The sequence below is a fragment of the Rhinolophus sinicus genome, chromosome 3 (genome assembly GCF_057876585.1).
Source record: "Rhinolophus sinicus isolate RSI-liver-muscle chromosome 3, RSI-T2T, whole genome shotgun sequence".
Lineage (NCBI taxonomy): Eukaryota > Metazoa > Chordata > Mammalia > Chiroptera > Rhinolophidae > Rhinolophus > Rhinolophus sinicus.
The window spans coordinates 131,556,302-131,580,430 of NC_142503.1; the positions used below are offsets into that span (position 1 = coordinate 131,556,302).

General features: G+C 43.0%; 1 protein-coding gene across 10 annotated transcripts in view; it reads right to left on the reverse strand.

The window, feature by feature from the left end:
• Window positions 1-24,129, reverse strand: part of RYR3 (ryanodine receptor 3) — a 481,902-nt gene that overhangs the window by 54,463 nt on the left and 403,310 nt on the right. For all 10 annotated transcript variants that reach the window (XM_088797123.1, XM_088797126.1, XM_088797122.1 and 7 more), the window contains 5 exons: window positions 23,799-23,880; window positions 16,164-16,294; window positions 9,522-9,842; window positions 7,109-7,349; window positions 106-193 (listed from right to left, as the gene is read on the reverse strand). In XM_088797123.1, coding sequence (XP_088653249.1) covers window positions 106-193; window positions 7,109-7,349; window positions 9,522-9,842; window positions 16,164-16,294; window positions 23,799-23,880 — 863 coding nt within the window. The remainder of the gene's footprint in view (window positions 1-105; window positions 194-7,108; window positions 7,350-9,521; window positions 9,843-16,163; window positions 16,295-23,798; window positions 23,881-24,129) is intronic.

Genomic DNA, 24,129 nt, shown 5'->3' on the forward strand with positions numbered 1-24,129 from the left:
TAAGTGGGGGTGGGGAGAATAAAAAAGCAAACATTACAAGACAGTTTTCCAAGGTCTGTACGTTTCATAGCCATCTCTAAATCCAGGGCCCACTTGTGTGCTTACGTGAGATTTACACCACAGGATGAAGACCTCTGCCACCATGCGGAAGAGCTGGTCAGAATCAGCATCCGGGCTTTTGAGCCAGTTAGATCTGAGTTGAAAAGTAGATGAAATTCAGTAATGATTAAAATAGTCACACTCACTGAATATTGGATGCACATATTTATCCAGATAAGACTGTACTCCCATGAGAAGGCAATCATCAGATAGACTAAAGATCAATACATTCCTTCCATGCTTAGATATAGGCATGTAATTGTAGATATTTTTGAAGGACCTACAATAATCATTTCCATGTTACCAAAGCATTCAAGGATTATCTTAGCAAATAGATGCCACAAATCAACATTTCAAAATTGTCGAAAGTAGGTTTTTCTTCTTTAAATTGATGAAGTGATTACAGTTTACACTCTTAAGTTTTGGGGAAAGCATTCTTTAGTACATAAGGCAGGCAAAACTAGGTAAGTCTTGGTCACTATGACATCTAATTTTGTCATTGTGAAGCCTCTGACATGCTAAGCACTCTATAAACAGTTCAGGCATCACCCTTTCTCCTTAAAAGCCAGTTTTAAGAATGAAATTTATAAGACAATATGTTTTTCACTGTTAATTGAAGTGCCTGGGCAGAGATAAAACATGGTTTTGAAATTCCCTATAAATGGGCATTTCCCACTTTTTTTTTTTTTAAACCAGGCTAGGGTAATGAACTTCACAGTGATAGCAAGAAGGCTAAATTGTAGTAGAATTCAGTCAATTTCTAAGTTATTTTGCCCCTAAGTATCTTACACAGTTGCATTAAATATTTTGAAAGGGCTGGGAGAGTTGGCATTTTCAAATATCTGCATAGAGTCACATAGTAGAAATTAAATGGTCTACTGACTTTCTTAAGTTAAAGAATACTTTGGCTCTCATGGATGGTCTGAAAAATCCTATGTCCCTTGGTGTGTGCTATCATGGGCAATAGCTATCAAAAGCCAGTTCCCTAAACCCCAGGACATCAGACTGAATTGCCCAGAGCAGCCTGTACCTTTTGCCCATTCGTGGAGAGCACCAGGCAAAGAGGAAAGATGAAGACTCCTGAGGCCAAGACTACTTTCGGATCCCTTTCTCATCTCCCGAGTTCCTTACTGCCCTGAGTTCCAGCCTCAGGGATGTTCTTATCTAATCTTTCTTGTTTTTTCCCTCAACTAGTCTTTCCTTTATATGGCAGACACTACAGGTTGTTTACTCAATACTCATTCTCCACTCTTCCTTGGGAACAAAACCCCATTTTACACAGGGTGGCATTGCACCCTGCTGAAGATCACATTACCCAACTTCCGTTGAAGAATCTCCAGGTAACTAAGCTCTGATCAATGAGATGGAAGTGGAAGGTGTTGGATGGGCCTTCAGGAACAGCTCTCTAAAAACATAACTGAAGGTGTCCTTTTGCCTTCTTCTTGCTACTTTCCTGCTTCCTGTCTGGAATGACAATATGATGGCTCAAACTCTAATTGGCATTTTGCACCATAAAGTAACTTTGAAGACGGAAGCCAACGAATGTTAAGGATGGAAAGACAAAGGAATAAGGGTCTCTAAAGAGCAGCAACCATACTGGTCCTGGACTGGATATCTTTGGACTGCTTTTATGTGTGAGACTTAACTTCTAATTTGTTTAAGCCACTGTAATCAGGTATGCAATACTAGAAGCCAGATGCAATCCAAACTTGAGGCTTGAGGTTGGTATTTCTTTTTGATTGCTCTCATATTGATTTTTCAGGAGCACTTATTCAGGGTCCAGTGTCAAGTTTTATCAGAACTGCCAGCTGTTCATTGTTTAGTGTTTTGGTTTAAATGAGCTTTATACGTTTGCACATGCCGAGTGGGAACAGGCAGGGGTCATACCCTACCCTACTCAGGACAAGTACAGCCACAGGGAGTGCGCGTAGCAGGAGCAATGAAAACAATCTTGGTAAACATTTCCTCACAGAAGAAACAGGATTTTGATCTCTTTGCCTTCGTATGGGAAGGCAGTTTCAGCTGAATGAATTTTGTTTTCATCACTCTTCTAAGAGACACATCTTTACTTTTTACCTCTAGTGAAGTCCTTTTTTTCAGGTTCAGAGTTGTGAGTGTGCATGAAGAATATCTCATTAAACGTCTTTGCCCAGGTACACAGACTCTCTGCACCTCTCATTGGTAAGATGGTATTTTCAGGAAACTAGAAGACCCTGAACTTATCTCTTCTCTTTGCCCATAGCCTTTCTACCACCAAATAATGTAACCAGGCTTATCTCCTCTCTGCTCCCAGTCTTCCATAGAATTCATGATCTCTCTCAACACTCAAACGCTTAACTTAATCCTTTTAGAAGTACTAAAGGGATCTGTGAGTTTCTTTTATCACTTGTACTGCATGCTGCCAAAAGGCAGCTGGAAAATGCAAAGCTGTAGGGAAGAAGGTTGGGTTTAGAGGGCATGATCATTGGGGTGATGGCTGACGCAACCCAAGTGGGTGAAATTACTGAGCATATTAACAGAGAAAAGAAGTGCAATAATAAAATCTTGGATGATGGCAAGAGTAAGGAGAGTTAGACTTCCATTTCAAAAAGACAAGTTAGCAGGTTCTGAAAGAAAGTAAAGCCATGCTCCTATGTTCATGGTCAAGTTGACTGACTCAGAGGGAAGAGCTTCTGTCAGCCTTGTTCCTGAGCCTCCTGTAGAGGACACAGCTACAGGCTGTCACCAAACAGGATTTGGTCAGATTCCCTTCAACAGATTGAGAGATGGGTTTTTACCAAAATCACACTATTTAAAGTTGCTCATTTCTATGTTCTGAGCATTTCTGATTTCCAGATAGGAGGCTGAGAAGTCACTGCATCTTACAGAGAGATTTTTTTGAACCTATGTTAACTTCTATCTCCTGGCGTGAGGAGATGGAGAGCTGTGTTGCCCTGCTCTGACAGCACCACATCGGAGCTCCTGCTCATTCTGGGTCAGCGTCAGGCTGAACACTGACCAATGGAAACTACTCTACATAGTGAAGAGTGCTCTAGATAGTGAAGAAATTTGACAGGGCTGAAGGAAGTACAAAAGTTTAATATGAGGAGGAAAACGTGAAGGAGGACAGGACAAGATGTTGTCCTTTGATATTTAAAGAGTTGCCACAAGAGAAATTGGAGTCGTTTTATGTGGCTCTAAAGAGCAAAATCAGAGCCGGTGGTAGAAGTTACAGTTTGAGCTCAAAATGGTTCAAACTGTCTGGAACTAGAATGGGAGTTGCACATACAGGAGAGCTGTACTGGTCGTCTGTAACTGTGGGAGATAATCAGAGGCAGGAAATGCACTGCTAGGAAAAAGGAAGAGAATATTTATTCATCCAGTTAGAGGAAAGAGGAAGTGACCTCTAATATTCCTGTCAAATCCAAAATCCCATAATTCCAAGCCAGCCAATTCTTTTGGGTGAAGAAAGGCCTTGAGGAAGGTAAAGGCACACACATAGGAAGGAAGCATTTCTAAGCATTAAGGCTCAGATGGCCATAATGTTTCCTGGTGTTCAGGGAAAAATGGATTGCAAAGTGGGGATGAATGAATTAATGATGACCTCAAAGACTCTCTGACATTGCCATTTTTAGCAACTGTCAAACACTGTGAAGGAGGAACACACTCTATCTTGAGTCTCGATCATCAATAGTGACAAACGCCATTAAAGAGCTATTCTCGGAGCAACCTTACTCTACTCTCATTTTTGTCTTCACGTCAAACTCTCACAAATTCCTTCTCTCAACTGTTAACATACTTAGGTTATTGGAAGTGACTAAAATGATGACTCTCAAAACAGGATTTCTTTTGAGACAGTGAGTAAAATTTCCCATAGGAAGGTAAGGGATTATAGATATAGATACACACATATATAGTGTGTGTAAGGTGTTTATTTGGGAATGGGAAATATAACCACTCGTAAGTAAATTATTTTAAATAGTAAGCACAATTTACCTTACAAAGTAAATGCTAAAAGTGGGCATATCTAGACCTATTTCCTGCCCATGACAGAATGGTATATCACTCAAAATGCTAGCAATGTTCTCCCAAATATTCCTGGCTCCTTTCAACATCTACAATGGGATATTTTTTAAATTTTATTTTATTTTAGAGAAAGCATGTTTATTGTTTTGATTTGCTAAAACAAAATATTCCATCAAATTACCGAGGAAAATCCAGGTAGCAGAAATATATAACACTGTCCATTCCTTCAAGAGGTCTCAAATAGGTTATAGTGGGATATTTTAAAATTAAACTTTCCCAAATTTATATTTTAGGCCTTTAAGCTTTAAGAGGGTGTGGTATAATAGAAACACCTATTTGATCTTTGACCTCCCCTGGGACCAACCATCTTTTGTTCCTTTTCCTGTTCATGGTCATTAGTCTCCCATGCCCTCATTTCTGTCATTCAGCTTAAATTCCATGGTCAGTCTTTATAATTCCCCTCTTACCTACACTCCCCAACCCAGTTTTCTTTGTCATACTCACTTTGTAAAACCCCAGCCCTGGTTAAATCCAACTCTCTTCCTATTCTGGGCCTGAACCCAGCAGCTGAATTCGCTGGAGACAAAGACAACCTGCTGACCGGTCTCACTTTAAACTCAGGACCACAGATCTCAAGTGGGGCCCTTACCGCTGCCGGGCAATCACGCTACACTTCCCTTGTCCATCTGCTCTCCCACTCCCCCTGGCCACTGCCTCGTATCTTGTCCTTACTCCTCAGACCTCCAAGCAGCTTCTCCCCCATCCTCAGTCTCAGCTGATGATCTTGCTTCCTAGTACTTCACCAGGAAGGGAAGCAATCACAAAAGGATTCCTACAGGCTCCCATCCATCCATCCATAGATATGGATATAGATATATGGTGTGTATGTATGTATGTATGTATGTATCCACCAGCATTAGCATCCGCTCCCTGCCCTCCTGCCTGCTGCTGAGATGAATGACCTGAGGCTCACCTTTTGCCTGCTCAAGGACATTGCTTTAGGAATTCTCACTCTCACTCCTACATGATCAGCTTCTCCTCTACTGGATCATCCCCATTAACAAAGAAATAAGTGATAAGTCTCACATCTTAAAAAATCTTCTCTCCAGCTAGCATCCCATTTCTGTTTCCCTTTACATTAAAACCCCTTAAACAAGTTGTCTGGATTGCTGTCTCCAAGGCCTTTTCTCCCATTCTCTTCTACCCCACTCCAAAGAGGCTTCCATCTCCATTGCGCCATTGAAACTGCTCTTGTCAACGTCACCAATAACCTTCATTCATCATTCTTTCCTCCTGGAAACGCTTTGTGAAGTTGGCACCCAGAACACAACATTCTGTTGTTTTCCTCCTGTCTCACTGGTTGCTCCCTCTCAGTCTCAGTCACTGGTTCCTAGCCTCCTGCCGACCTCTTAACGTTGGAAAGAACAAGCCGCAGTCCTCGGAACTCTTCTCTCCCCCTGAATCCTGTATTTATCTCATCCAGTCTCATGGTTCTAAAGACTACATGTCAGTATGTTGATGATTCCTAGATTCCTACGTCGACCCCAGACCTCTCTCCTGAACTCTGGACTCATATTCAACTGCCCACTCAACATTTTCATTTCTATATTGATTAGGAAACTCAAATGTCTTAGGTCCAAAAGTGATGTCCTGATCTTCCCCGAAAGAACTTCTGTACCCACAATCTTCCCCAACTCAGTGGATGAAAACTGCATCCTTCCATTTGCCCAGAATCATCTTTGACTTGACTTTCCTCTTCTCTCATTCCCAATCTGGAAGTCCCAAGAGATGTACCTTCAAAATAGACCTGGAATCTGGTATCTTCTGTCAACATTCACCGTTACCATCCTGGCCCCAGCCACCATCAACACTTTTTTTCTTTTTAATCACGGTAAAGTACATAGAACATAAAATTTGCCTTTACTGATATTCAGTACATTCACAGTGTTGGGCAACCACTGTCACTATCTATTTCTAGAGCACTTTCAGGACTCCGAAAGGAAAGCCCAATCTCATTAAGCAGCTGCTCTGCTGCCCACCCTTCACCCTCAGCCCTGGTGACCACTACTAGTTGGCTCTGTCTCCACGGCACCGTCAGCTCTTGACTGGATCATTGTGGACCTCCCAACTTGTCTCCTCACCTCCTTATTTGCCTCCATCCGTCATCACAGTGTTCGAAAAATGAATCAGGTCACATCAAAGATTAGCTCAAAACCTCCACCAACTTCTCATTTCCCTCAGAGGAAAAGCCAGAGGCCTTCACAGTGGCCTCCAGGGCCCTGTGTTCTTGGCCCCATGTTGTGTCTCCGACATCTGCGCTCACCCCAGCCCTCACTCTTCCCCAGCTACACTGGCCTCCTTGTGATTCCTCGAACATACCAAACGTGCTCCTTCCTCAGGCTTGCACCCTATGTTCCCTCTTCCCGGAACACCCTTCCCCAGACCTGCAGAGTTCCCGACCTCATCTTATCAGCTGACAACTATGACTCCACCCCATCCTGGCACTCGTAATGCCCCTTACTCTGCTTTGTACAATTTACCTTTATAAGTAAAGTACGTAAGTAAATATATAAGTAGATGAATTATATATAAGCCTTATTTTATTTATGGTCTGCGTGCCTCACTCCCCTGCCAGAAGGAAAACTCCCTAGGCCAGACATCTGTCTGTTTTATTCACGCCTATCCCCCAGTGCCTAGAACAGTGCCTGACACAGTCGGTAAAATCTGTTGAATGAACGTGGGATGGAAGAGCAGAAGGGCAGAGTGGGCTGCTGCTGCCCTTACCTGACCAACTCTCTCTCACCTATGGTAGCCTTGGAGGATGGAAGGGGCGGCCATGCCGTGGACCATATGGACTCACTGGTCAAGGAAAGCACTACCCAAAGGTCCCGCACTAGGGATTATTGGGGAGAGGCGGCAGATGGGACCTCCCTCTCTCACCTCTGACACAACCCAACACCATCTTTCCATCCTGTGTACAGGCTTCCGCAGGTCTCCTCCGTACCTGTTGTTGTCCACGTAGCGGATCAGCATGGGGTAGAAGGCGTAGAGGTCTCGGCACAGGACTGCAAACTCATCCAGGATGAGGAGCTCTGCCTCCTGAGTGTCCCCTTTGCTGTCAGCTCTCAGCTGCTCCTCCTCCTGCACAGTCTTGACAGCCTTCTTCTTCAGCTTCTCCAGAGTTGGGATGAAGTGGCTTCTCAGCAGGTCAGGCCTGGCCTTGCTGATGATGGGCTGAGCGTACACTGCATGTGCAAACAAAGGGCCTCCCCCTCATTTCACATATTATGACAATTGATACAAGGAAAGAAGTGGTGCCAAAAGCTGAGGCTGTGCAGACCCCTCACGTCGGGTTGGCCCCTGCTCCTTGCTCCCTTCCTTAACCTTCACTTGGGACTTCTCTCTCATGAAGCCACAGTCGGGGAATTGGAGCTACAGGAGAAGGTCCCCAATTCCTGTTCTGCTCCTCCAGGTCACGGAGAGCCCCTGACACCCCTAAAATCCTCATGCATGCATGACATTTGCCATACCTCTTAGCTCTGCGGAATGACTATCTTGTATCATTTTATATGTACGTTTGCACTGGTTTTGTCTCACTGGCTAGATTGTCAATTTATTGCAAGAAGCCTTTTGTTCACACCAACCAGCTCTGTGCTGAGTCAGCAGTAGGCACTCAACACTTTGCTTTCTAGTTATTTTACAGAAAAACCTGTTGTTAAAAGTACACGAACCCAATCACATATCTCACCCCCAACAGTCTACATCCTAGCACTTTTTCTGTGTAATCTCATTTTGCCTTACTCTTTACTTTTATAAAAAAGACTGCTGGAAAGAGAAGGTAAATGCTGAGATGCACTGACCAAGAAGTGGTAACTTAGTGCCATCGTGGCTTGCATTTCACACCCCGATCCTCACGAAGGGCACCTCTGATTTTTTTTTTAACTTTTATTTATTTTAAGTGTATTTTTCCAAGACCCATCAGCTCTAAGTCAAGTAGTTGGTTCAATCTAGTTGTGGAGGGCGCAGCTCACAGTGGCCCATGTGGGAATCGAACTGGCAACCTTGTTGTTAAGAGCACAGCACTCTAACCAACTGAGCTAACTGGCTGCCCCGGGCACCTCTGCTTTTGACCTGTAATCCGATTGGCTATTCCATATGTCGGTGATTTGGGGCTGCTATTTAAGTTCAATTTTGTTTCAGCACCAGGAGTTAAGTGGCCTGACTGGGATCTGGATTTACCTGTGGAATAAAAGGCCAGTTCCCATCAGTGCCCCTCATGCTGTGACATCTTTCCTCTCTGCACCTCCAGGGAGCTAAGGGAACTGATCCTTTGATCTTCTTCCTTCCCTTGACCCAGATTTACAAATTAGAACTCCTCAACAAATTGCCTTGGGGTTAACAATATCCTTGGGCTAATAGGTAAGTAAGGAAGAGTATCTTTATCATGTTCACAGGGGCCTATCTATGTATCATCTAGCAGCCATCAGTGCCCAGAATATTTATAATTTTGATCTCAGTTCATTTCTGGGAAAGGAAGAAGGTAGGAACTTTTCTTCCTTGGTCTTACAGAGAAACATGACTCATTTGTCCAGGAAGGGAAATCCCCCGAGTTGTGCTGATAGCACCCTTTGGCCCAGCCACTGTGCGTCACGTGTGGTCCATCCAGGAGACGATACTGGTGCAGCTATTATGGTGGAGTCCTCTATCTAAACAGTAGGTCCATCAATTGCAATGACTTTGCCTTAGCTTTTATCTCCTCAGCCTCTACTTTTACACAGAGGACACTAAATATTCATGGTTTCCTGACTGTGGAAATAATGGTTATTCATTTTCCAAGCCTTTCCTCTTTTGAAGTTGCTTCAGGAACACAAAATCAGCTAACAACATCCATTAAGAGCCTACTGCATGCAATGAGTTCCAGAGAAATATAACAACCCCTAGGACCCCTCCAAAAATACCTCACGAAGTGATACTATTGTGAACCTAAGTTAGAGAGTGTAAGAAAGCATAAAATGAAATACAGATGCTAAGAACTTACAGTAGAGCCCAGATGAGAGTGAGTTTTCTACATGTGGAGAATACACAGGATCACTTACCAGGAAAGTATGGGCAATTATTACTGTAAGAGCAAATGGGATTCTTAAGTACCAAAGGCAAATATAGCAACGATTGTCTGAGTTAGTTAGAGTTTATCAAGAAGGGCTTCCTGGATGTCTGAGGGGCCGGGAAAGCTGGGGCGTGGGAGCAGGAGCATTTGCTCCCAGAAGCTCTACAGGGGAATAAGTGGATACATTTTACTGTTAAGTAACTAAGGAGTGTAGAGGGAAATAGTGTAAAGATCGACTAAGAGGTGAAAAGACAATCTAGGCTTCTTGGTCCCTGAGCCAGGGCCACGGGAGAAAAGGCGTCTATGGTACCTGCAATGCGCTTCATCCAGGAGGCCTCGTCGATGCCCAGGTTGTTGTTGATGATTTTCAGAATGTTGCCCAAGATGACACTGAGGTGTTCAGAGGTGACCTTGGTGCACCAGGGCCCTGTGCTGGGCGGCAGGTGCTCGGGCCCTCGCTCCCACCAGTAGGACAGGTAGTTGCAGAGCATGGGCAAGATCACCTCGATGATGTGGGGCATCTCCGTGTACCGGGCCCCCGACTCGGCCAGGTCGTTGATTTCCTTCATCAGGCCTTCCAGCTGGGGGAGGTCAGGACACATCTCGTCCACTGTGTCTGGCATCCCCAGAACTGACCAAGAGGAAGAATAAAGGGACAGTAATTCAAAAGCACCCATGATGCGACTTCTTACCCTGTCCCGCCCTTCCTTTGGTCTTTCCACGTAAGTTCCCACCCCAGAGCGTCGCATGAGTGAGCACTGGACGTGGAGGAGCTTCTGTCTTCAGCCGTCTGCGGCAAGACTGCAGCCTCCAGAGGCTGGGCTCTCCTCCCAGCTGTCACACTCAGGGTGCAACACTTAAACGTAAGGTGAAAGGAGCACAACAGAGGCATGGCTGAGAGATATTTCATAAGACTTCTCTGTGATAAAGCCAGTCTGTGCGCTTCTCCCTCTTGGCCTGAGTGCGTGCCCTGCAGGAACGGCAGTACTAGGAGGAGAAAGGCAACTCATCGGTGTTCAGTTGCCAGCTTGTGGTTCAATCACCTGGATTATATCTGTACTGTTTAGAAAAGAAAAACCTCTCTCATCACATATTCTTTCAGCTGGACCAGAGACAACAATACTTTCCATCCAATTGAAATCTGGGGGGAAAAACATCGCATATGTGTCAATGTTTGCATTTACAACAGAAGTTACTGTTGACCTGAGGTGACCTGTGACCAGACTCCCTGTCAATCACTTATGCCTTTTTGTCTCTGCAGGCTTATGTGCAAGGCGTAGTGAGTGAGCCCATCTTGTCCTCAGACTGAGTGACTGAGGTCATTTCACTGAACAAGGACAGAGAGGATGAAGCGGCAATAGACAGAGTTCAACATTAAAGGTTGTCAGATACAAGAATAGCAAACAGAAGAAGCCAGGGGCTAGCTGTCCTGTTCTCCTTAAGGTTAAGGACACTTTTTTCACTCAAGTCAGGAGGAGAGACCAGAAGTGTCCTGAGGTTCTGATGGGTAAGAAGATAACAAGGGCTCTGAGCAGAAAGAAGCACAAGCCCAAAGCTCTGAGCCACACCCGTTGATCTCACTGCCCCCCACCCACCCCAGAGTCCACCTGGGTCCAGGAGGCCGACTCCACCCAAAGGCCAAACTTCTCCCACTGGTGCCAAAGCACCAGGCACCACAGCCAAAGGAAAACATGGAGCATTCTTCCAGAATATCAGTTCCACTAGAAGATCTGAGGAAATTATTTCTGATACTAAAAGTAAAATGTAAAGTTCCTGTGAATTTCAAAGGATAAAGCAGAAGACTTCAAACAGATTTTATGTTTAGTGAACTCAGTTATGTCTGCAGGCCCTTTGACATTAGGGTTACAGCTGGCTTGAAGTCTCCTTCAGATTTTAGGTCCATGGGGATCGAAGGGTTAATGAAAAAGAGGCCACAGCAAATTCTTCGGCCATGAGAAATATTGGCCAATTGAAAGGGGCTGCTTTGATTTCTCTCATGATTGTACTGCCTGGAGCAGAGATACAGAATGATCCTGGCTACCTTGGAGACAATGAGTCTGTAGCGAGACAAGTGGTTCTACTGGATGGCAGGTTGCAACACAGGGCCCGGGAGGAGCTCCCTGCTGTGGAGCAGGCCCCTGAGGTCCTAACACCCTCTCCCTACTGATGACTTTCTGTTATTATTGTGACCCTTTGGCGAGTAGAAGGCTAGAGAGCTCTCTTCCTTGGAAGTCAGGAATAGACCAATGTCCTTTAAAATTTAGACAATTCGAAAGGATTCATAGCATAAAAGCCAAAGAACGCTGAACTCCCATGATTTACAGCAGAAGGGAATTATACAGGTCAGACCTGGTGCCCCACCAATGCTGGTCATGCGCCCAGAACAAGTCTAGCCTGTACCTTGCAGCAGAGTAACAACAATCATGTGTGGCATCAATATGGGGGTCTGGGGGGACTCTTCCAACAAAATAATTTTACACAAACAGTATCAGATTGGTAGAGACAGAGAAGTCAGACTTTCTACCTTCAAGCTCTGCATACAGAACAATGCCAACCACCACAGATACAACTGAAGTTTACAATTGTTTGCTGTACAATAAATGGGAAGGCTTGGGGGTATCTGTGTGTGTGTGTGTGTGTGTGTGTGTGTGTGTGTGTGTGTGTGTTCAAATGTCACACAGACAATACATCATCATGGAAACTTTTTCTTCCTACCTAAGAAAAACACAGAGTAGCTACTGAGGTTGTTGCACTGGAGTCATTATATTGACTTTTAAAAGTTATTTGTATATAATTGGTCTTTGAGTGGAAGAAACATTTATGATTCAGATGGTATTTTGTTCTTCTAATGCCACGTAAGAAAACCACAGAATAAATGCTGCAGAGTTACCTCCCTGAAATACAGCCTCAGCTGGGTCTTATCAGAATCAGACATAAGACTGTTCCGGGGCATTCTTAGAACATACTGTCCTTTCGTCTTTTAGATCAATGGCTCTCAAAGCGAAGTAGTGGCAGAATCACCTGGAAACTTGTTAGGACCTTCTAAATCTGGACCTACTGAATTAGAAATTCTAGCAGCTCAGGTAGGACTCAGCAATCTTTATTCTAACAAGATTTCCGAGTGATTCTGATGTATGCTAGAGTTTGAGAACCACTGAGTTAGATTCTAAAGTTGTATTTTCTTCACCGAGCAGTTCTTCCCTCAGGAAGATGGTGCCAGAGAGCACCACCTCTTTGCAGTAAAGGCAGAGAGCTTACTGGGAACTGGCCCTCCTTTCTCTCGGGTGATTATTCTAGGAGGGGTTTTGAAGGTAAACTGGCTACTGACTAGGATGTTTTGGCCAACCTAATTACTCTGATTAATAGACCACTGTCACACATCACCAAAGATTTTATCTAGTTTTGAATGACTAACATATACCAGCATTAAACCTTTTCTAGCCATACATGAATAATTTTTGGATGAGTCAGAAAATGCTCCAGGATCTTATAGGATTGAAGAGTTACTAAACTGAGTTACTGCTGGCAAAACACTGTCAATTAATAGAGATGTCTAATTGACTGAAGCCTCCATAAATCAGTTCATATTGTATTTCCAAACCAAAGACTCACATCACTTGTCACTCTATACATCCCTGCCTCTCTGTGATCCCTTTGGCCATCCACTTTGTGTAATGAATGCAGTCTACCTTCTTAGAGTCCACTGAGCCATCAGCCATTCTCTGGCTCCAGGCTAACCTGGTTATCCCAGAATACATATTCATGGACACTTTACTTTTCAAGAGCCATACACATGATCAGAATTCATTCTTTGTTGATTAACTGAATGATGCAAAACATGGGCTCAGGGCACTTGGGCACTGAGCCCCACAGCATGTCACTGATGAATGAAGAACTATGTCGTCTCTGATCACAGCCTTGTCTTTTTTCTTCCTTTCGAGTATGCAAGTATGGATACTTATTTTTTCTATTTATGAGTATGTCTTATTAAATCGATGTAAAGGAATGTAAAATAAAAAGGAACATTTTTCACATAGTCCTTGAGAAGGGGAACAATGGGATAGTCATTCCCCTCTCCAACAAAGGCAAGCTAGGGTTTCCTCCATCTGTCTTTGTCGAGTTCTCGTTTTGCCTACTGCTAGACCTCTATGAGCCCAAGAGCAGAGGAGGCCTCTCTCATTCCCAAGCTGCTCTACACATTGTGATACAGAGACAGTATTTCTTGAATCACAGTTGGAGCAGAATGAATATATAAACATCCAGCACTGTCCTGACTGGGCCCATGTCCCTTTGGAGATGGGGAGTAACACTTGGGCTGGCATTTGACTTCAGATGTCACAGCCCTTTCTCAAAGCTTGTTTGGATGCTGAGCTCCCACTCAGCTGCAAAATGTGACTCATTTGGAATCCTGAGAGGGTGGGAAAAAAGCAAGGTTGGAAATATATTTTTGCTAGTCCAAGAAAGAGGAGAAAGGTTGAGATGAGGCTGAGAAGTCGGGGAATCAATTTAGAGATTGCATATGAAACTTTGGAAAGTGGAGGCATCTCAGCAAAGTTTGTCTGAATTAGCTCTGAGAACACTAGTCTCTACTATATTCTAGCTCGGGAAAAGAATTTTATGAAGCGGACTTGTCTAAATTATCCTAGTGATCACTTCTGGGGACAATGTGCGTCTTTTATCTGAAGTAACAAAAGCAAATGGAAATAAGCTTAGCACTCTGCATTCTTAGCTGGAAAGCACGGTAACAGCATGTAACATTAATATAGGGAAGAAGCATGAGGACTATTTTTACAGAAAAAGAAACTAAGAGGTTGGATTCCCAGTCTGCTGCCTACGTGCCGCAAGACACAGAACGCAGGCAGATGTTAACCAATGATACAGAGCAATCCTTCCGGAAGACTAGAGATTCCATTAGAACCATCCCTGTAGTGAAGACCCCGGAAAGAAAACACAGGTTGTGCTTTATAAGAGTTAAAAACAAACTTGCCCTTATTCTTCTTGCAGCTTACTGAAGTTAAAGATAAACTCACCATTGTTCTTCTCTCCTCCTTCCCCCCATATACCAGTGAATTTTCTATAGAAGCAGAGAACACATATAACCTTAGTCTGGGGGTTGGAGGGAGTCTCTCTTCCACTAGCGATTAGAGACCACCACTCCGTCTATGGAGTGGCCTTTGTTTTCTTAGTTACTCTCTGCTAAATAAACTTACTTTTTCTTTAAACTCTAGATCAGCTCATGTTTGAATTCTATCCTACGCTAAGCCAAGGACCCTCTTTTCCTGTAATAGCGTGAACCCTTATGCTCTCAGAATTCTCTCCCTTAGGATCTCACAACAGTTTGAAAAGGGCACTTGAACTAAATGGAATTGCAGTGCATTCTAGTCCTCTACTGGTATGCCCTATTCATATTTTTAAGGAAATACTGGTTCTGAATAGGATGGTTCTGGTTTGAAACAGTTTACTATGTTTTTACGATTTTTTTCTTAATATTGATTAGACCACGGTGTGGAAAGTTTTGCTTCGTGTTACATCAAATCACTGTAGTTGAGTCCAAGCTTTATTCAAGGTTCCTGCTTGAAGCTCATCTAGTCTACTGCCCTTCAGTAGGATCACAATTCATCCACATATGAGGACTTCCACCCTCCAGAAGCAGGCTTACCACCTGCCTTGGATTCCAGTTCTAAGGCATTCTAGAATATGGGAGGGAAACCTTTTCTGTAAAGGGCCAGACAGTAAATATTTGACGAGCTGCAGCCAGACAGTCTTTGCCACTACTACTCAGCTCTGCAGTGGGAGGGCTGCAACACGTGCCACTCCAAAATAGGCCTCTTTGGCATTAAGGATTATTTTGAGCTGATTATTTTTAAGAAACTGCACAATGAGAAGCTCTGGAAAAAAGAGAAGAAGTTACCCTTTTGTAAGGGAAACATACATTTAGAAAAGAAATTTACATTAGAATGGGGCGGGGTGGGGAACTACCCAGAAGAGAGCTATTACCAAACATAACTTTTTCATCTGAAAGACATCTGCACGGCAGGACAACCTTTGTCTATAAACCTTTCTTCTGTCCTTCCTGTGATTGCCTTCCTTCCCTTTGAAGCCCCAGACTCCCACCCCTTTCCTTAGCTCAGGATAGTGCACAAGGCTCAATCCGCTGGCCACCTGAGTCTCATATCTTTGAGGGGTTTCTGGATGCACGTGTGTATGTGATTAAAATAGTTTCAGTTATCTCCTGTTAATCTGTCTTTTCTACAGGGGAGTTTTAGTCAAGAACAATGACTTTCCCACCGCAACACAGTGCTAAAGCAGCCACAGACAACATGTCAACAAGTGGGTGTGGCCAAGTTCCAGTAAGACGTTATTTACCAAAACAGGCAGTGCGCCCGACTTGGCTCATGGTCATAATTTGCCTAGAATTTAGTGCATCAATACTCTGGTTAAATTTTGTTTCTTGCATGATGTCAGTTCCCTGCGGTGTTTTTCTACGCTTTGCTTTCCCATGAAGATGGAGAACATGTGGTCATCGTCCTTGGAAACAGTGTCTCCTTGGACTTGAAGAGTAAAATTAGGTTATTCGTGCAGATGTGCCCCTTCTGTTGACACTGTGGAGAGGAGCTGTGAACAAGTCGTCACATCTCCAGGTGCAGGAGGAGGACTGAGATCCAGGCAGACAAGAGAACCTGAGGTTTTCGGATGGAAGGGATTTAGATATCAACTATGTTGTCTCCTCATTTTATATGGGAAGAAACCAAAGTCTAACGATAATAAAGGACTTGCCCATACCCAATATTCCAGTAAGAAGGACACATGCAACACAGGCCCAGCTCTGGCCTCCCTCTCAGACCGTAAACCATTAGTATGCAGGGCTGCTGCTCCCTGCCTGTGTGGCCTTCTTTCCTGGCTGCTCTCCTCTCTGCACGTGGGTTGATGACCTCTGTGGGAAGATACTTACTAGATCTCTCTCTGGGGGTTTTGGTGTTGAAGACCGAGAGTGGATTGTAACGGTTAAGGGTGGGCTCCAGGAACGCCACCGGGATGGCAGCTGCCAGTGAAGCCAGACATTCTCCAAGGGCAGGACGTTGTCTAGAAACAAAGAAGTGCATTTAGAAGTGGCAGGCCAGGCCCCTCTCCCAGGATGTCTCAGACCACTTACCCTTAAATTACTCCACTGGACATCCCTGGGCACGGGGCTCAGCAAGGTTGCATGCACTTGCACCCCCCCCCCCCAATTTTTCACTGAACACTAACCAATGGTTTGCGATGGTCTCATTACTTGGAAGCTAGTTCTTAACTGGCTAAGGTGATGTAATACATTATGTAGATTTGTTCCTCGCTTCCAGTGTGTCTGAGAGCAAGTTTTTCTGGCATCCAAATTGAATTTGATCCTCCTTGTTCTCAAAATGTTTTGAAATCCTGTGTGTAATTTCTCTGTATCTATTCCCTGCGATGGATGGAGGCTGTGTTCACCAGTGGGAACAGTAGATAATGGGCCAAAAGCATCAATTAGACACCAAACAAAAGACCTGTCTTGCAATAGAAACAACAGGCTTTAAAGCACATTACTTGATTTAGAAGAAAGACCTCTGACACCTATTATTTCTCTCTCTTACTTTCACAAATATTTGAGTGTCCACTATATATTGAGCTCTGGGTTTTAAGTCTTTCTGTAAGACAAGCAACCGAACAAAACCAAATGCTTGGGACTCCTAGATGAGATTTCTAGGTCTCCACCTGGGAGGATTTGTGCTCTCTTGGGGGGATAACCAAGTCTACAAGCATACGTGATAGGAGCCAGCTACTGATGCCCAAAGTGGAGCTAGTTCTGAAATAACACTGTCCCCTTCCAGACCTGGGCTTAGCCCGGAAGTTGTACTGCCCAACCCAGCAGGTCCTTTCTGCTAGTGAGACAACGCAGTGACAGTGCTGGCTTGAGGGCGCTGGATGGGGGCTGATATCTGTTGTTTTCTGATGAACAAGAGACCAGAACCATCTACTTTTCACCCATCAATATCTTCTGTCCACCATCTACTGGCATCCAATCATGGACAGGTTACACACCTGTCTGTGAGTTACATATGTGATGTCAGTTCCCAAATAAGGGGAAAATTTTCTTCAAAGAAATACTGTGAGTCCTTTGTTAGACCAGGGTATAAAGATAATTAGTGGGAAATGTAGACAATAGGCCTACAATTAAGAATTGGCAGGGTTTACAGTGTTCGAGCCCATCTTGCTTGCCTCCCTCTGTGACTGATCAACTCAAACTGAACTCTGACGCTGTGCATACGAAGCCCACTAGCAGGATCCCTGGACGCCGAGGGTATCAGGCTGCATCTCTGGGGATGTTACAGAACCATCATGGAGAAAACTGGCAGCCAGAGAGGGTGCACTTGGGGCCAAGAGTAAATGATTACCAAACTACTGCAATTCTGTGGAAACAGAAAGGCATTCCACCCTCAGGATTCCGCCCTCTGCTCGCACCAAAGCCTGCACCCAAGACTGTATTAATTGCCCTTCACTATGACCGCAGCCAACACATCCACCAGCACAGAGCAGCCAGAAGGTCAAAACCGTAGGGTCTCTGGAGGTGGATAACAAGCATTTACTCTACGGTGGCGGGTGAGTAGGGGAGCCATTGTTTCCTGAGGAGTCAGGGAGCAGGGATATGGAGACTACAGAGACCAGGGTTACTCTCTGGGAAGCTTTGGCAGTGGTTGCTTCACTCTGAGCAGACCCCAGGAATGTCCGGTTTCCCTCACCGTGCACGCCTTCTCCCCACTTTTCTCCCCCATGATTTCCCTTCTTTGCGAAGCTCAAGGTGGTGGAAAGGCCTAAGAAGAGGGTATCGTTTTAACTTCAGACCTGAATGACCGACACCCTCAGTGACAGTTGAGGAGAGTGAGGGCCTGTGTATGTCACTACCACAGGCTGGTTTGTTGGGTCAAGTCCAACAGCCACAGCGGCCACTGAGGAGAAATACCGCATTTCTTCTCAGTCTTGCCTTTTGAGGAGGAGCAGGAAATAAGGAGCTAAATTGTGAAGGGAAAAGAAATGCCATAGGGAGAGCATCGATTGAAAAAAAAAATCTGGGTGACAATCAGGGAGGACAAGGGGCAATCTCAAATGTAAGCAGATTTCAGTTGGCCCAGGGAGGTGAACCTGTGAAACGGTGGGTCCTGTGTTGTTTCGGTGCTAATAGACCTCTTATTCCTCTTTCCCTTGCTCTCATGAAATTGAAGTCATGATCTCATGACATGGGATTTCTAGAAAGTTAGTCTGATACAAAGGCAGTCCTTGGGACCAAAGGTAGTTCTCCAGTGCTGCACTGACGCGTGTCCCTGTTCTCCCCGATACTAATTACTGAGAATCCCGAGTCTCTACAAGCTCATGACAGGGCATTTTTGAGTCTGGAGCGCACAATGGTGCTAATTAGCCACTGGGCCAATAGGGATAAAAACAACAATTCTCATGGCCTCTCTCTTTAACGTACTGTAAAAGCAAAGCCCTGTAGTCTGCCAATTAATGCTCCTGGCTGTGAAATACCAGAGTGAATGACCTTGGCCTCCAGGCCCTAGAGAGATTGAGCTGGACAAAAGCCTGTTGTTATAATGCTTCTCTGGTCATTAGTGCTGCCCAGGGGGCAGTGTGGGTGTGGCTCACTCCCAGCAATGGCTACAGAAGCAGCCCCACAGTGACCAAAGGATCTTGTTGAAGACTTTATCACTGGATATGGAAACTCTTTCTTCTTCCCCCCTCAGTTCGTACTGCCTAGTACAGACTCCCCCCCCCCACCCCATATAATAGCACTTGGTCAATGGTGACAGATTGAAGAAACTTCAATTTGTACTTCAGTTTTGGTTCAATTTGTCTTTCAGTTTGTTACTTCCTAAGTCATTCTTTGAATTTTATTTCATGGATCGGGGGCTCCTATTTCACAAATGTCTATTGCCAGGGACATAGGCAGAGACAAACTCATCGCCGTAATAATTATGCCTTGCACACATCTGGAGCTTTGCAATTTTGAAAGTTCCTTCACCTATATTCCAGAGAGTGCTAAGAGAGGTAACAACATGTAGCAGAAGGCCAGAGAGGGTGGGCTGGGCATGATTCTAGAAAGCAATTCTAGTAATCTCAGGGGTTTAGGGAAAGTGTGAAATGTTCTATCAGAAACAATTGGTCAAAGGGGACAGGGCAGGAAGAAATAAATCTCTGTAAAGTGTGAAGGGGAAAACACAGTTTTCATTTGAAATAAAATGGAGATTCAATGCTCAATGTAATCAATTTCCAAACTTAGCTTTCTTGACCAACCCCCATCAAATGCTCTATCAATTAATCAAAGTATTTTCATATTAAAGAATGTGAATATTCTCCATGGTTAAATGCATAAAAGCCTTTATTCTTCTCTGAAATTTTGTATCTGAAAACTCCACTTGTTAGTGACCTTCTCAGTATTGTCTCTATTAAAAAATATTCTAAAAGAGAGGACTCTAGAATGTTTCAATGACTTTTTCCGCCTACAGTCAACCCAATCACTGAGGTGTCTGTGGTCTTTTCTATTCATAGTGCACACTCAAGCTATAGCTCGAAACCAAAGATTTAGTGGTTCCCTGGCAACCCTACAGACATTCATTAATCAAAGAAACTTCAGTAAAAGGTGGTAGAGAAACCATGGGTTTTACTGTAATTTCCTTCCTAAAACCCACAAGAACTGGGGGGAAAATTGTAAGAAATTTGGATCTATGCTGAAATTAGAAACCGTGATAACTTCAAACCACAAAGTATGAACCAAATCAAGTGACAAAGCTGAAAGTGACACACACTTTCCGGATCTAGAGCAGAGTGTAGAAATTTCTGAAAGTAAATATGGAGATTTTTGAGGAGCCCAGAATATGAGGTTTTGCTTGAAACAATGAGGATTAAGGTGTGAGTAGGCCCTGCGAGAACAGTTGGACATGTGTATGGGGCCCAGGTTTCACATTGCAAGCGGCAGACAGGACCAGAGTAGGTGTACGTGCCATCTGCCATGATTCTGACCTGCACTCCTAGCCTGGAGAAACCCCTGGAGGTAAGGTGGAATGGAAGAGAAAGAAGTGACCTGTTTTGTAGCTGCTGACCCAGGTCCTCTAAATTAGAGAACGAACACACATTAACTCACTAAGCAAAAGTCCTGTGACTATAGGATGCACTAAAGAATTTCATCAACTTTTCACCTGGGCCAGCTGCCTACTTTTGTGGAGGACACAAAGCTAAGGGTGGATGTACTCCTAGGGCTAAAGTCATTGCTGATTTAGTGAGAAAGAGTTCTGAGTCAGCTTCTTAGACATGAAGTTGTCTGATGTTTCATCCCTGTATAGTGTCCTCCACTTGAATACACACACGTGCACACACAGAGTCATACATGCATGCATGCTACTTTCCATTCTTGAGAAATAGGAGAGAAACATACCATGTTTCCCTGAAAATAAGACCTGGTCTAATCTAATCTAATCTAATCTAATCTAATCTAATCTAATCTAATCTAATCTAATCTAATCTAACCGGTATTATATTAATTTTTGCTCCAAAAGATGCATTAGAGCTGATTGTCCGGCTAGGTCTTATTTTCAGGGAAACACAGTAACTCAGAGGACGAATTATCTAGGAAACAAACGAACAAACAAACCAGAAGCACTCTCTATACAGTCACAGATAATAAAACAAAAACGGTAACATGGAGAAAATTTGAGAAAAAGAATACAAGCACAAAACAGAAAAGAAGAATTAGCTAAAAGTGATTAGAGAGAAAATGAGAGATGTGGAAGATTAAGGAAAAAGCCAATAAATATACATCATTTCCCTCTCTGAACCAACAGATTGAAAAAAAAAAGAAACCTCAACAACTGTACCATAAAACAAAGATTCGTTAAATAAAGGAAGACCCAATTCTGAAGACTGAGGGTACGCGTTGTTTTGAAAAGAAGCCAAGGGAACTGATATAGAAAAACAACCCTGGGACATAGTATAGCGATGTTAATGAACTTTAAGACCAAAGAAAGAATCCAGTGAACAGCCAGCTTCCCCCTTCCTACTATAAAGTCATGTGAAAAATGGAATAAATCACCTGGTCAATGGTATATACGTTGTCAGAATACAAAGAAACAAAGTCTATATGCTTCTGAGGGAAGAAAATTATTACCCAAGGATTTTGTACTGTGGAAAATGTTCAGATATAAAATCAAGGGATGATATTCCAAAATATGCAAAGACTTAAGAGTGAGAGCACTTATAGAAAGAAATACTTAGTGATGAATCTGGTCAACTAAGAGATAAATAAAAATAAAAATTTTGGAATGGGAAGGTCAGCATTCCAAAGAATTGGCTATATACTAAATCATGTAAACAACTCAGAGAATACTGGTTCTAGAATAGAATGTAAATATTTTAAGAAATTATAAAGCAAAAAAGGAAAGGTTAAGTAGCTAGGAATATAAGTATACTAAATTTGCTTATTCTTAAGTAGAGAATTAATGATTATTTTATCTAAATAATGAATTTTAAAATATGAGTTTTATGATAAAGAAATGCAGTTTTTAGCTTCATCCAACAAGACAATGTTACAAAGCAATATTATGATACCACATGTGTAAAAATGCAAAGGTATAGAAAACACTTGGAATGAAACAAACCAAATGGTTACTAGTGGCTTCTTTTGGGAATTAGATCCAGGTGTGTGTATGTGTGTGTGTGTGTGTATGGTGGGGGGAGTGTGGTCTGGGACGAAGAAAACAGTAGACTTTGAACTTTACATACTTCTGTACTGTTTGAATTTTTTTTATAATAAGTATATCTTACTTTCCCAATACAAAAGAAAGAAAATAAGCAAATAAAAGTCATTAATAGTGGCAGCATCACAACTCTAGGATTTAAAACTTTCAGTTCCTTCGTTGCTTCATTAACCATCAGAGAGGCAATAGGGACAATCTTGATCTAGGTGCTTCTTTCAACCTTGGCTGCTACCACAGAGGTAAGACACTGGCACCAGTATTCACAGTGCTATGGAGAGCAGACAGGCAATAAAACTGGAATGAATATATGAATAAAGTATAAAAAGGCATATGGAGAGCAATCTTTTTCTGGTCTGACATTTCAGAATTGACCTTTCTTTGGCTTTTTCCTTTCTTTCGTTTTTTTTTTAGCAAGAGAATAATGCATAAGTTTGAAAAAAATATACAAAGAAACATACACATACAGAAAGATGTATGCATATACACACATATAAACTGAGACAACAAGATATTGAGAAAATATTCACAAATGCTTAATGGAAGAAATGAGTTAAAGACACCTTCCCTAAGTGAAATTCAGTATTAAATTAAAAACATTTTATTAATTCTCTTGTCGATTTGGTATAAAATACGATTGAAAGTTTTGTCTGCCTGGTTCCTATTCCTAAATGACAAAGCTATTTATCCATATGTTATCTAAAATAATAAGGAAAGCTATGTAACTATAAGGAATTAAAATCATAATCAAAACACATTAGTCATTAGTTCCTGTACTAATTTCTTGAATGCTGGAAGCTATTTGGAAGCTGTGATCATGAAGACAGACATTTCATCAACATTTTTTGGTTACTAGTACATAACTTCAACTCATTAGTTCTTTAGTTCTTGAAGGAAGGAGCCAAAATCTGTTTTTGCTTTATTGAGAACTGCCATTAGAATTTATGCATGTTTTGATGTGAAACAGGACTTATTGTTGGTTTGTTTGATAAAAGCATAAACGGAGGAGGCACGCGGGACATAGGTGCCAAGGGATGTTAAGCAATTTTAAGCACAGATCCAATTCTTTCCAGTCTACTCATTTGGAAGGGCAAAAAAAAAAAAAGGGGGAAATAAAGTCTTCCAAGGATAAGACTAAGTCCAGAGTTTGGTTAATACTGTGTTTATCCTTCTGATCTTCCCCGTGGATTTAAACAGAACAGCACAACACATGGCATTCGATAGTGAAAAGCGAGGGGTCACCAAAGGCCCCCATGGCTCCAGGCGGATTAGAGAACAAATGCGGAACCCAAGCACCTCTGCAAATCAGCTTGTGCAGATTCAAGATTCCCGAATGGCATTTCTGCTACAAAGTGTGGCCTTGTTTACAACTATAGCTGATCTGACAGCTGAGAATGGTCAAGGTCCGCGGTTGTATCACGCAGAATCTCATTAAACACTAAAGCAACTGCCTCATGTTCCTTGAGCTTCTCAGTTAGCTTTCATCATAAGAACTCTGGAAGCTACATGGAAACTGCGGTTCTGAAGAAACAAACATTTATTTCTTCGACATTTTTTGGCCACGAGCACGTGATTTAGCTGGGCTATATTGTTCCTCCTGCCACATACATTCGCCAGATATCTCCACAGGAGTCATAAATCTCAACAGCCTCATTATACTTCCTAATATTGCCGTACATATTTCATAACCTAGGTTCAAGATCGCCATCCCATTTCAGTGAGCATTTTGATGTTGTTGGATTGAAAAGATGCTATTACTAAGTGTTTAAAGACTGCAAGGAACATTTTTCTGAGCCTGAATGTGTTAGCCTCTTCTGTTTACTAATTACCTTTCAACATAGATGTTCTTTCCCGTCCCAAGGGAGTAGAGGCTGAACAGTATGTGGTAGCATGAAATCTGCACGTCACCCACTGAAAAGAACAAAAAGGAGCCGTCATTACCGTGTAGCCATCCCAATGCTCCACCTCCCTCACACGGAAAGGGTCCACCAGCAGAAAATAATGTGTTGGCATCACCCAAGAACCAAAGATATTTCTCCTTTTCCTTCTCTTTTTAATGAATATAGCCCCTTACTACCCAGATGCTGGTTGCTGAACAGGGAGAGAAAACCCTGGCAGGAAAATATCCTCCACTGAGCCATCCCAGTTCCTCTGTGGGGC